The sequence below is a fragment of the Coturnix japonica genome, chromosome 22, assembly GCF_054131305.1.
Source record: "Coturnix japonica strain WE chromosome 22, WE-NBRP24, whole genome shotgun sequence".
In the NCBI taxonomy this organism is placed as follows: Eukaryota; Metazoa; Chordata; class Aves; order Galliformes; family Phasianidae; genus Coturnix; species Coturnix japonica.
The window spans coordinates 4,339,963-4,353,900 of NC_140684.1; the positions used below are offsets into that span (position 1 = coordinate 4,339,963).

Sequence of the window (13,938 nt, forward strand, 5' to 3'; positions counted from 1 at the left end):
CTGAGCATGCGCAATACGAGCCCACCTCCCTCGCTCCCGGTACGGAGTTTGCGTAGATTGCGCAGCGAAGCCGCGTGCGTAACGCATGCGTAGTGCGCGCCGTGAAGCGCCGCAGCCCGACGCTTGTGCCCGAACTGCGCCGAGTTCCCTCTGAGCATGCGCACTGCGGGCTGCCCCCAGTGAGGCGCGGCGGGCAGGGGGTTCGTCAGCCCTGAGGAGGGGCCATAGTGTGTGGAACCCGCCCAACCCACCCCCTGAGCCGGCATCGACCTGATGGGAGGTCGGGGAGGGAGGGAACGGCGAGGAGGAAGGAGCTGGGAGGGGAAGGGCGGCCGAGAGACGTGAGGGGCGGCCCGACAATATGGCGGCTGTGGGGAGCGGGCGGGAGATCGCGGCGCTGTGAGGGGCCCTGTCAGCGCCAGGGTGGCGGGAGCGGCCTGCGCGGGGAGAGAACCTTTGTAACATCGGGTTTTTAACCCCCCATCGTGCTTTTCTTTTTTTTAGGGCCAAACACGAGGTGAATTAGAATGTCAATAGTCACAGTCCAGCTTGGGCAGTGTGGTAACCAAATAGGTCAGGAGGTGTTTAACACCATCTGTGGTGATGTCCGTGGCACGCATGGATTGTGTTCCAAGAAGGAGAACGAAGCCTACCACCATGCCTGTACAGAACGGTTTTTCAGCGAGGCAGAGTCTGGAGGTACAGCCTTTAGGTGTTCTGTGTCCCACAGAGGATACAGCCTTTAGGTGTTCTGTGTCCCACAGAGGGTACAGCCTTTAGGTGTTCTGTGTCCCATAGAGGGTTCAGCCTTTAGGTGTTCTGTGTCCCACAGAGGGTCTGGTTTCCTGCCTGGTACTGACACCATCCAAGTTCTACCTTCAGTCTGGAAGAACTGTCCCAACCTTCTGCCTTCCTGACACTGCTTACAACTACAGAAGCAAAGTCATAGCTGGTAGAGTGCCTGAGGCCACAGAGCACATCTGCCAGTAACAGAGCTGGAAACAGGACGTGTATGCATAAATGATCTGCCCTTCCAAACATCTGCTTTTCCTGCTGTAGGCAGATAGCACCGCTGAGTAGGGCCTGGACTGTTTGAATCTAGTGTTATCAAACAAATTGAGACGTTTCTTTCCCAAAATATCCATGTCCCTGTTACTTGGATCTATCTTTAGTATTATCCGTGGTTCTCTAGAAATCCAGGACATTGCCACATCCTGTTTTCTGTTCTAGTTGAGCTTATGTGGGTGGATGGAATACAAGTTGGGCCATGATGCAAGTCTGTCTATCTCACATAAACTAGTTGTTATATCAGCACTTAGTTTCATTTCTCTTCCCCATACAGTACCTGTTGCCCGGGCTGTGCTTGTTGACATGGAACCTAAAGTAATCAGCCAAACTTTATCAATAGCTGCCCGGTCTGGCCACTGGAAATACGATGATCAGTCACACTTCTGTCAGAAACAAGGGTCCGGGAACAACTGGGCAAATGGGTATGAATCATCATTTCCAGCTTCACTAGCAGAAGTGCAGGGGATATGAACTGTCTGTGCTCTCTAGGAGTGATACTGTTGCAGCTGTATGGGAAACATTGTTTAACAACTTAAGGTAGAGAAACAGTACATACAGCAGCAACATTACTATGCTGCTTTTTGTAAACTGAAATTGGTATTTACAGGGAAAATGTAATGGCTTAGAATATGTTTAACAATAGGTTATAAACAGCTCTTTTGCAAAATAAATGCCACAGTTGAGGATTATTTACTCCAAGTAGAATGAGTGACACAATGCCAGGTTATATCCATAATACAAATAAAAGTCGCCTTTATAAATAGGCTGACCTTACTGCCTCTACATCACCTGCAATTTTTTTTTCTTTATTCTACAGTTACTCTGTTCATGGGCCTAGAAACAAAGAAGTAATCATGAATCTGATACAAAAAGAAGTAGAGAAATGTGATCGACTCAGTGGATTTTTCACAATAATGAGCATGGCTGGTGGTACAGGTTCTGGCCTAGGAGCGTTTGTGACTCAGTGTTTAAGAGATGCTTTTCCAACCTCGTTTATACTAAACCACGTTATCTGGCCCTATGGCACTGGTGAGGTGAATGTCATTTTTCCCAGAGATATTTTGCAAGATTACAATTGTGATCACAGAGGACAGGAAACTTAAATAAACTGTTTGCTTTTTATGAGTAAAACAAAATATCTGCAACTGAAATAATCTAGAAAAGAGAAACACTTTATTCTTTGAACGTTCAATGTGATGCAAAGCAATTTGTTTGCCTCATATTTGGTATGTGTTGTTTCATTAAAAAATCCAAATGATTATCTAAAAATCATGGATATCTCAAGCTTGTAAGAAAACATTTAAAATCTACTTATAAAAGCACTATGGTATAATGCAGTTTCATGAGAAGCTCTACTAGCTATCTAGAAATCTCCTGTTATGACAGTATCAGAGCATGGCAATCAGTTCCTAGACAGGTTTCATTCTGAACTGAGATGAGTAACATGATTTTCATAGGTCTTGCTCCATTTCCATGAAAAAACTGTGCCAGCTCCTGACCTTATTCTGCCCTTTGGCAAAGAAAATGAATCACTTCCTTAAACACAACTGAGTAAATGACAGTAGCCAGAGTAATATATTAAAATGTAGAAAGAGATCAAGTGGTTTGACTCTCATTTGTTTGGTTTTCTTTTTCCTTTTTCCAGGTCATTGTTCAAAACTACAACTCTGTTTTGACTCTGTCACATCTGTATCAGTCATCAGATGCTCTTCTTGTTCATGAAAATGATGTCATCCACAAGATCTGTGCTCAGCTGATGCATATTAAACACATCTCCTTCAGGGATGTAAATCAAGTCATTGCACATCAACTGGGGAGTGTTTTCCAGCCTGCTCACACAGCAGAATCTGGCTTACACTACAGCAGAAACCCCTTAGGTATCTAACTGTACTATAGATACTTAAGGCTTTCTCACACATCTTTCTGTAATCATTTCATTTTTGGAAATTTAAGTTCTTCAGTCTCTTTTACTCAAGTATTTGGATATAACCCAAGGCTTAAGATGGTAAAAAAAGATAGGAAAGCAAAAGACTAAGTTAGTAATTCAACCCTAATTTTATAACAGAGTCAAAAATAGACACCCAGCTTCTGGTTTCATTCTTTACCAAAAGACTCATGTTCCTCCTTTTTCAAATGACTACCCCCCTTGTACTTACTTACCTTTCAGAGGAAATTTCTGCCAGGCAGTAATTTTAGACTGAGTTTTAACATTTAACATTAGAAGTTTGTACAAACAAAACGCTAGTTTTGTGTTTAGCTCAGAAGACACACTAGCATGCGACTTGGTAGCAACAAGCAACTGGCTTGCCAAGAATCTGCTTGTAAAATGAAGCTCTCATTTTCCTTTCCATCTCTTCAGAAGTATAGAAGGTCTTTAAGATTTGAGTCAGACTCAAAGGAGGACAAGTCTAAATTGGAAAATAAGAGCTGTTAACTTGCTTGTATGAAACTCAGTGGCAGGTTGTAAATCTTTGCATTTTGTCAGATGCGTCTGTGTATTTGTTAATCTGTACATATTCTGCTTTCTTACCTTAAGTTACTAGATCTCTCTAAAATTCCTCATGCTCTTCTCCTTTTTTAAGTAGCCTATGCAATATTTCTATCAAACTTGAGTATCTGTCATTTCTATTTATTTTTCAGGAGACTTAATGGAGACGTTAGTTCCACACCCTGAATTCAAGATGTTGGGTCTCCGTAACATACCTCAGATGCCTGAAAACTCCCTCGCATATAGCACATTCAGTTGGCCTGGGCTCCTCAAACATCTGAGGCAAATGCTCATTGCTAACGCTAAAATGGAGGAAGGTAAGAAGCACTCATTCATCCATCACTCTTTAAGTATCCCTCTTTACAGCTGAAATAAAGCTTACTGTTTTGTGGTGCTCACTGACTTCAGTCGCTCTGTTCAGAAGCAAGCTGCTGCCCTCAGACAGCAGGAATTTGCCTCCACATAGCCAGCTGCTTCTGCACTATTCACTCAGCTGCCACTCTTGGCTTGCTCATGTTTTTGCTCCCAGACATCTCAGTTAATTATAACTATTGAAAATATGCAAAACGACAGTTTTTGGTCGTGCACTTAATTTACATGATTCAATTTGGAACATTCTTTGAATCATTTGTTTTGCTATGCTTTTTCTTGGTACACCTACTAATAAAAATCATATGCTCAGCTTTCCGATATCATTTACATTGAGAATTCAGCAAAGCTTCCACGTATGCAAAGAATGGGCTGGCAGATTGCTAACTATAGAAAAAAAAGTATCAATTTCTCTGCTAAGATTAGTGACTACCAGGAAAACACTGCTGGCCAAGCTTGATTTTCCTCTTAGAATTGTGTAATTACTGCTTAGCCAACATTCAGAAACTACAAACCCTAGTGTGAACTCAGCTAGGGACACAGACTTAGTCTGAATCCATATTTTATGAAACATTAACTTTGTTTTATATCTTGTTTGCAAAAATCTTGTAGGTATCAATTGGCAAGTACGGCCGCCATGTCCAGGCTCCTCCATCTCCTCCAGTCATTCCATAAACAAGCTGCTGCATTTCAATACTTCCATTGCCAACCTGGTCATCCTGCGAGGAAAAGATACGCACAGTGTAGACTTAGGTGAGAAGGAAGAGCACAACAACTCAGTCATTTGTTTCTCATCTCAACTGTTTTCTTTGCATGAAAGTGAAAATAAAACAAGGTCACATACTTGACTAATAAAGTCAGTATTACCTCTAGAAGGATTTTAATGTGTAATTAGTTAGGACTGCTGTATTTACAGCTAAGACTTCTATATTAACTGAAGAGCTGTAGGGAAGGACAAAGAGACTGAAGTGTGTTTATACAGTAGAATTCTTAGGAATATTGTCTGAAAATATATTTTGCTGCTTCTGGAATGACAAGCATACCTCACATAGGAAGTACTGACAGTAGAGTACACTCCTAGGTAGTATAACTGTTTCAAACATTCAGTACATTTGAAGCAGGCTGACCAGTCTGCAGACTTCTCTCAAGGGCTGAACTGATCCACTGAGCACTGATTAGGTCACATGAGACTAATGAGATCAAGATGCAAGACCTTGTAGTTTTACATTTATCACAATATTTACATTTATCTTATTTCTGCTACAGGAAGTTTCCAAGATCCCTCATTATATACTTCATGGCTAAATCCTCAGGATGCTTTTAATGCATGGAAAACCCCAAGAGCATTTAATAAGTATGAAAAGTCTGCTTCTCTGGTTAGCAATAGCCAGTTCCTGCTGAAACCCCTTGACAATGTTGTAGGAAAAGCTTGGAATATGTTTGCTTCCAAGTAAGTGAAAATAATTCTGTTCATTTCCTTTATAGCTGACATTATCTTCAGTGGTAGCAAAATCACTGCAGAGAAAGGTCTCTTTTTCAGCAAAGTAATAGTGAATGAGCATGAATACCATTCCCACACTTCAGCAGAAACATTTTTTTACTTGAAACATGATGGCAAAGTGCTTACCTTGCACAGAACAGTGCTTATTTTCTGTGGATTAGCAATACCACACATTCTAGGGCTGTCAATTTGGCCATTTTCTCAGTATTCTAGCTCCCTAAACTTTGTGCATTCCAGATTGCCCATTCTAAAAATAATATATAAAAACTCTTTTACTGATCATACAGTTTCTAAATTATATACAGACGTGCTTTACATTCCAGGAAACAAGTCCTTAGCTCAGTTCAAAAACTCTGAGGGGATTTCTGTGTTTACTCAGGCTCCACATTAGAGTCAAGAAATCTAGAAAATGATTGCTTCTTTACTTGGTCGCCATGAACCCACCAAGGTTACTGGGTGTCACAGCAGATACCTGATAAACAGGAATTTGGTGGTTAAAAGTCAAAGGAGAAATACTGCATCTACTAGCAGTGTTCCTATTTTTACCACCTGCTGCCAAAAACAGCACTGATGGGAAGCAAGCTATCCTGTACACACAGGTTTAGGCTTTGCATCTCAACTTTATAAATTACTTTTCTCATTTAATCATCACAGCTCCTTCCATTTCCCAGTTAGCTGTATTTTTTAACATGCAATTCTGTCTTATTAAACAATATACAAAGTAACAAATGCTATTAGAAAGAAGTCATGATTTATCAGTAAGTATGAATTACAGAACGAGTTCAAGAGAGCAAGGTAAAACCTAACCAGCATGGTTATGGGGTGAAAACCAAAATCTATTTGAATTTGGCAATTATAGGGTCTAATTGAATGTATCAGATTCTTCATAGTTTTCTAACGTCTTGTCTGTTTTTCTGTTGTGACTTGGACACACAGAGCCTATGTTCACCAGTACACCAACTTTGGAATTGAAGAGGAGAATTTTTTGGACAGTTTCACAGCTCTGGAACAAGTTATCTCCAGTTACACCAACCTCTGATTTTGGAAATGGTTTCTTCCTGAAAGAGCCCAGCACTGGAAGGCCTTCCATCAGCTATCAAGTATATAAATTACTGGAGTACATCTACTTGTTAATCTTGTGAGCAGGGCATGCACGTGTCAGAATCAAACTAGATGAGAACTGAGTATGTTTATATGTATGGATACTATTCTTATTAAACAGATTTAGTGGCTGTTTTCCAAAACAGCTGATATCTGTAGCTTAATTTTTGAATGTGATTTTCAGAGCTTGCATATTTTTAATAAAGAATTTCTATACAAAAAGGCTTCTCTCTAGGCATTCCTAGAGTTCCCCCAGTTCCAATTTTTCATGCTAACACTTTGCCCTGGGATGCTTTAATATTGATAAAAGCACACACTATCAGAATTATTAATTCAAACTCTATTTGGGTATCATTCAAGAGAAAACAGTCTGCCACACGGTGCTTTAAAGCAAAGTAGGGCTTAAATTCTACTTTAAGGGTCATACCTTGACAAAACACTGGAGGTTCTGAACCATCTGGGATGAAAAAAACACCTCAACAAAGCACCTGTGAACAGGGGTCTTCATTTTCTTGGTATCTTCCAGTTACATTAGAGATTCCATTCATTTACAGAGAAAACTGCAACTCCTGCTCTTAAAAAATTCCTTTTTTAGGAGAGCAAACAAGTGTTCTTTCTTAAATCTATTTTTCAGTACTTAAAAAGATTTGAGAGGAGAACTGCTGTTAGATTACAGATGGATTACATTGCAATGTTACGTAATTCCAAAATTTAAGAACTATGCCTTTTAATTTCCCGACAAATGTTACCACGACCACAAGGTGGTGCCACAGTGAAGCTGCAGCCTGCAAACACAGCAGCCAGGTACAGGAACAAAAGTGACCAAAAAGCACTCCGAAAAAAAACCCAAACAGATCAATCTCAAGGACTTTTCCTTTGAAAAGTGGACCGATCACAGTTTCAGTTTAAGGCTATTAAACCTAGTTCACTCCAGGCTTCTGAGCTTCTAACTAAAAGATGAGCAAACACATAGAACAGTAAATACGTTAAGGACATTTGCAACATGGCCTGCACAGAAGCCTTGCCCTGTTAGAAATTCTAATCTAGATTTTAAATTTTCAGTGACTTAACACAGCAGTAAATGCAGAAATGCCCTTTTAATTCTGCTGGGCTTCATTCAGAGAACAGCAGACACTGCACACTGCTCTTACCTATACCTCCTTTCCTGGTTTCATTTACCTTTTCATTTTTGTACAGGTCAGGAACAGAAGCACTAAAATCCATCCAGGAACAGCTGTTCAAAGTAGCTCAAGCATGAGATCTGGAAAGGCAAATACATCTGACACAATCCAAGTAACTGTACAACTGACTGTGGAGAAAGTACTGGGGTAAGTTCACAATTGTTCAAATACAGAAGCAGCAACAGCTGAACACTGTCATGGCTGTAGTTTCAATGCAAGCCATAACAGATTCTGATACCTGTCATGGGAGTTTATAGATAAACAATGTTAATCCCTAATGCTTTCAGAAAAAAAAGTTTCAGGAGGGAAGACAAAAAAAGCAGGTGGGGTAAATGCACTCAAGTGACTTTTCATATTAAAAGATGCTTGATGTGTATGACAACACATTTTGACACTATTCTTACAGACCACAGTACACAGTACAACTTACCTCGCTTTACCTTCTCTTCTCAATCAGCTGCTTTAATTCCTGTTTTGGGTATTCCTTCTCAAAAGGAGGGCACAATAATCATGGTTCAACTATCCAGATATACTACATTTAAAACCACATATAGCTGATTATTTAGTATTTTTTTCACTAAATTACTCCCTGTCAGCTCAGAGACTGGGGACTGTTACGATCAAAAGGGATTTTCTGGTGTTATGTTTTTGTTAATTGAACCATTAAGCTGGGCAGGTATTCTCACACAAGAAAATGGAGGAAAGATTGCACAAAACATCAAGAGAACCAGCTCGGGCAGTTCAAGTTTGCAAAGAGCAAAGGGTCAGGAAAGCAAAAACAGTGAGGTTCTCCTTCTTCCCTCCTTCAAAAGACACAGGATACTTAGCAAAGGTAGAAATCATTTTCCCTAGTGTTAGCTACAGATACTGCTGTCAGACTAAAGATTTCTTCCAGTGTCAGAAATGAAAACAGGTAACTCCAGTGACTGGGTCCCAGGGATGGACATTCTTCCTCATTTTGACACTGTTACAAGTTAGCTTTTAAAAAGCCACGACAGTAAAACCTCTTAGCAACAAGGAAGAGAGCGGTATGTTACTGTACTGCTATATAAGTAACTTGCAGAAATAACACCGCATTATGTCTGTGTATTTACAATTCCAAGCATGAAGCAAATGCAGCAGCACTTACTGAAGCCACAAATGCCACAGAGCCATTCACCCATCCCTTACAGCTGCATCTATTCTTTAATGGAATATGTCACTTTCAGTTAACAACATAACATATTTGAGTTTTGGTTTATGTTTAATGGCAGAGTTATACCACTAAGTTCATTGCTGCTTAACAAGATGCCAGTCAAATTTTGAATGCTGACAATGCAGATTTCTTGAAGCTACAAAAACTGAAGGTAAAAACAGAACCGTAACCATTGTATTAGCTCCTACAATCACTTTGATTTCACTGGAGGAATTATTTTCAGCTCCTCCAGGTCTTTTCCTGTCAGTGTTTTTTGCTGCTGACCTCAGTTTTGAGACTTACACCCTCTCCCAAACTAAGCCTTCATTTTTTCATCTGTGGCTGAATTCCTCTATTTTTTTCCCCAGGATGTGGAGAGCAGAGGGTCAAGTGGCAGGAAGTGAATAACTATTCTCAAATGTACATCATCTCAAATTGTATTAGAAGGTGGTGAATTCTTTATTATTGTTTGTGGAGAAAATTAGTTGTGTAAATGAGAGCCTGAGCCTGGCAGAGGGCTGCTGCTTCATTAGCAGCTGAAATGAGCAAGATAGATCAAAGGCCATCCCAAGGCAATGGTGAACTGAGGGATGGCAGCACCAGTGGCCCTGACCCCACTGCTTTTAGGCAAACTACCCACAGGAAGTCCATGAACCAAGGAACAATGCATCAAATCTCACTATTGTTTGTTGTCATGGGCAGGTGCAGGTCCCCTGGAAGTTGACTCAAGGACTAACTATAGCAGAAATACTGAGTGAACAGGATAACTTTATTTGGTCACCTGGAAAAACAGGACCTAAGTTGCAAGTACTTTAAAGACAGTGACTGGCCCATGACAAGGCACTGATGCAATTTATTCCAACTTGCTTGTAAAGTAAGACTCCATAGCAGCAAAGAAAGGATATGAACAATGAAAGCGAACTCTTAGGGACTTACCAGCATGGAGTTAGCAACACGAACAATTCTAGATTAAGGGCAAAAACTTGTAGTTTCCACAAAGACCAGAATTCTGCCAACATGAAAAAAGGAAGTTGTGTGCAAACTAGCAGCTGGTACATGACTGGGAAATGTTAGGGTGAAAAAGGTATTGAATGAATCATTCATTTCCTATGGCATTTGTTAATAAATTCAGTATAAGTGCTATGAAATGACAACCCAAACATCCTAAAGGAAGTACTCTCGGATGTCAAAGAATACTCTAAGGAAGCCTGAGATTTGCCGGACACTGCTTTAAAACTGAACAACAGCCACCAGCAATGTGATTCACAGATCTACTGTATTTCAAAAGGCTTCAAAAAGAGTGGAGGTGCTGCCATTCCTCTACTGCTTTCAAGGGCACCCCAGCCACACCTTTACCAGTGCACCAAATTCCAGTGTAGGCTTCTTCCTCAAGCCAGCAGCACAGCCTGGACACTCCAACAGACTTTAACCCGCCTGGGTGCAGAGCTAATAATCCTAAATTTTAATTGTGGAGCCTTTCCGGTTCTTTCAGTCAAACTGGATGTTCACAATGGCCCCTTCTGAGCACACATTGTATGAATCCTCTCCTTCCAGACAGCCACTTCCCCTCTGTCCGGGTGGGTAATGAGTCACCCACCTCCATGAATCAGCAGAACATACTTAACCCCTTCCCAGAAGCACCAACAGCTGCACATCGAGTGGTGTTTCAAACAAACGTTATTGCCAATGATACAGAGTAAGCTGGAAGAGGCTGGAGATGGTTAGGGGTAAGAGATTAGCAACGGAAAAAGGTTCTATCAGATAGAAAAATAAGAAAAATGAGGACTTTCTCTTGACCAAGACTCCTCTCAACATTTCTAGTCTCACTTCAGGAAGCTGTGAGCTCCCTTCACTAATGATATATGATGAGAAGCAAATGTCACTGTAAAAAGTATATGTGCACTTAAATGAGCAAATTCCCCAGAAGCAATTATTGTACCTATTTGATTACACGTACGGTGTAATGTTTATTCAAAGGCTCACATGAGTGCACTTCAGTTGCCTGAGAATGGTGTAACTGTGGTCAGATGACATGATTTAATTTGAGCCTTTGCCCAGCAGGCTCCTACATGTAACAGATCAGTGACCGGAGCACTTGAGCAGTGCACCACCCAAGGAGCCAAATGGAAAGCAGCCTCATTCCACACACTGAAGGTGTAATGAAACACTGACTCCATAATTCTTGGTTGGCAGGGGCAGCGGTAGAGTCATTGTGGCAGCCTCAGTAAAGAACAAACAGAGCCAGGCAACAGTTCAGAGCTGCCACTATCCAGACAGCTCTGAACAATACTGGGTTCACTACAAACTCCCATGTAAGAATGCTGTGGGATCGCTGTGTTTCTACCACTTCCAAAGAGAACGTTGGGACACTTCTTTCCTTCTCACCCCACATGGAGCAGCTCCAATACGACCGAGTCACCAGGTCCACAGATGTATACATGCAGATATTTGATGCTGTAAATCACGTCCCTCCCTGTGAGACCTTAATTCACTTTATCACACTATTTTCCTCTCTAAGACGGCCTCCATAGTCAGTATTTTCATGGTAAAGTCTTATTATATATATAAATATATATAAATAGATGTGAATCAAATGCATCCTATGACAAAGTAGCTTATTTTTCATCAACAAAGGAAACCTGAAATTACACCTCCATGTGGGATCTCTCAAACTGAAGAAATCTCCACTCAAGAGCCAAACCTCGACTTGTACAGAGTGCTGAGCATGATGGGCAAAGACTGAGCAAAGAGCCATCGTCCTCACCAGGAGTGAGCATCAGTCTGCCATCAACACCAGCACCTTCATTACTCAATCAGAACGGCCATCTCTCTGTCACAGACTAACCCTACTGCCAAAAGACAGCACAGGAGATTTCCAGCTTAAAGAGAAAGGGATTTCACAGTTCTTCTTGATCTCAGATATCTTTCAGACAGGTGTGATTCTCCATTATAGCAAGGACAGTGAAATGAGGCACGCTACACCAATGGCACCGGGAAACAAAAAGCAGATTATGACTTAAATCAACGGTGTTAAGGACAGAGTATCTCTCAAGCAGGAGGAGAATGCAAGACATCAATCTGTACTTCTTACATGGACTGAACAGCAGTTTCTGGGGCCATCAGGAGGCAGGTGTGGAGTGGAGCAGTTATCAGAGCAGGAACAACACACAGAGCTGACAAGCCCTATCTACTTAAAGATTACTTTACATAATCTACTGTTTTTGCCTTTCACCAGGAAATAGCAGTTCATTTCCTTATTGCCAATTGGCTGGGAATCACATTTCAGCTTCTTGGGAAACTGGAGCAATTAAGGGGGGAGCAACCCCCCTGAAACATGGGAGGTGCCACACACTTACATATCCGTATCTGAACAGCTTAAATGGGGTTTGGAGCGAAGCGACCTTTGATTTAATGCTCATGTAGTCAATGCTGTGAATCATTCCTTAAGTGATCAGTAATAAAAACCCCTCCAGCAGATTAAAGAGCGACGTGAAAGGCAAACTAAAACAAAGCACAGCCTGTTTAACAGGTTCACGTGTATTTTTCAAACAACTGAACCTCACCAGCAGTGAATATACAGAACTTCAGAGCCCGACAGCCTACTGCCCAACACAGAGCTGCCTGCGGCATGTTTGACCAAAATACCATCGTGCTGAATTCCTAGTGCATTCCCAAAGCCCATCACAGACTGCTGGGCCTTTCCTACCTGCTTTTAGTTGGAAGGGCAGATGGTTTTCTGGACGTTGATGACCATTTCTACATCTGAGCTCCTCTCACTGGCTTGGGTTCTGACACTTCTCCTGCTCACACTGTGACCAAACAGCTGCCTCTTATGAATGCTGAGTGCATGTAGCCACCAAGCCAAACATTAGAAGAAATGTGAGACTGCAGCTCTGCCCTCAATGACACACGTGAACTCCGAAAGTCACAGCAGGACAAGGAAGATTCTGCACAATCCCTTTAAAAATGAGTTTGCAAAGAACACAGGCAAATCTCTACTCTCTGTCTGATTCAGGGGGCATTGGGGGTGTTCCACACAGAAAGCGATCGCTTCACTCCGTTTCCCAGAGAGGTTTCAGCAACAAACCCTACCCTGGACCAGACCCCCATCCTCCCCTCACACTGCCCTCAGTGCTGCAGTCCCATAATCACATTGGTAGAAGGAGTCACTGTCGGGAGGTTTTCTCCTTCTGCTGCTCCAGGACCCTCAGAACCACCCTCAGAACTCACAATCCCAGATGAGCCATTTCCATTACCTCGTGCATGACTACATTCAACCTTCGACTGCTGATGATGAAGTATTTTTTAACCATGTGCTTCAAAGACAACTGCCATTATTTTTTACCTTCAGGACCAACCCCTGCCACCACTTATTTTTACACCCACAATACACTTTGTTCACTACCATTCATGTTTGTGCTTGATAACCATGTAATGATCTTCAGTGTTCTTGCTTGCAATTAGTGCTGCTTGGATCGACGAGGAAGCTGATTCTAATGAATTAAATAACAAAACCCCAAAACACAGCAGAGGCGAACACTGAGGAACAGCACTGAGCCCCTCAAGTATCAGTGGCAGGTGTCTGTCAGCACAAGCAGCAGCAAGGCGAGCTCAGCTTGCTGCATTACTGGGAACCAGTGGGACACTGGGATGGAGGTAGGGAACTGCAGATGGAGCAGTTCCAAGTTCACTGTGATGGAGCAGTGTGGGACTGGTGATTCCATTTAGCATGGAGCAGTGTGACCTCTTCAACTTATCCATTAGATAGAGCATAGTGAAGCTACTGAGGCTGTTGCTCTTAGCAAACAGAGCTCACTTTGGGCCTAACCCATATCAAACTCTGTGATCAACTGCTTCCAGCACACAGCTAAAGGTATTCCTGACAGACCTGTGGGTTAAGGCAGCAAAACGCGTCCAGATGAGATGTGAAAGGCTCTGGGGCCTTTTTGTAGCCAAAAAATGCACTGCAAACACACCTTCTACCTTCACACTCACCATAGAACACTTGAGATAACAAATTTCACAGTGTAACCAAATTCAATACACAAAAAAAGAA

The 13,938-nt window shown here is 41.8% G+C and overlaps 2 protein-coding genes across 10 annotated transcripts in view; one reads left to right on the forward strand and one right to left on the reverse strand.

Moving 5' to 3' along the window:
• RPS6KB1 (ribosomal protein S6 kinase B1) overlaps positions 1-13,938 on the reverse strand; it is a 29,144-nt gene that overhangs the window by 13,942 nt on the left and 1,264 nt on the right. The window contains exon 1 of one of the 2 annotated variants that reach the window (XM_085522000.1): positions 1,346-1,484. The exons of the other annotated variant lie outside the window; for it this stretch is intronic. The gene's annotated coding sequence lies outside the window, so the exon portion shown is untranslated. Of the gene's footprint in view, positions 1-1,345; positions 1,485-13,938 lie in introns of those variants that run through there. 2 annotated transcript variants of the gene reach the window in all.
• On the forward strand, positions 157-13,928 carry TUBD1 (tubulin delta 1). 8 transcript variants are annotated; one of them, XR_004309289.2, is made up of 11 exons: positions 157-280; positions 505-699; positions 1,343-1,490; positions 1,886-2,102; positions 2,714-2,945; positions 3,709-3,873; positions 4,538-4,678; positions 5,192-5,375; positions 6,363-6,526; positions 7,725-7,855; positions 11,517-13,928. XR_004309289.2 is itself a non-coding variant. In XM_015880468.3 (9 exons), exons 2-9 carry the CDS (start codon positions 528-530, stop codon positions 6,463-6,465), a joined length of 1,362 nt encoding a protein of 453 aa, XP_015735954.2. In that variant the 5' UTR covers positions 157-341; positions 505-527; the 3' UTR covers positions 6,466-6,749. The 8 variants fall into 8 exon arrangements, 6 of the variants coding, with proteins under 6 accessions (XP_015735954.2, XP_015735953.2, XP_085378129.1 ...); XR_001558945.3 differs by lacking the exon at positions 11,517-13,928 and having other exon boundaries at positions 7,725-9,008; XM_015880468.3 differs by lacking the exons at positions 7,725-7,855; positions 11,517-13,928 and having other exon boundaries at positions 157-341; positions 6,363-6,749.

Bases quoted from the DNA above. Each gene is read 5' to 3' on its own strand.
- TUBD1 (XM_015880468.3), top strand. From the start codon at position 528: ATGTCAATAGTCACAGTCCAGCTTGGGCAGTGTGGTAACCAAATAGGT. The intron at 2,103-2,713 runs GTGAATGTCATT...TCCTTTTTCCAG, and splicing joins GGCCCTATGGCACTGGTGAG to GTCATTGTTCAAAACTACAA. The intron at 4,679-5,191 runs GTGAGAAGGAAG...TTTCTGCTACAG, and splicing joins TACGCACAGTGTAGACTTAG to GAAGTTTCCAAGATCCCTCA.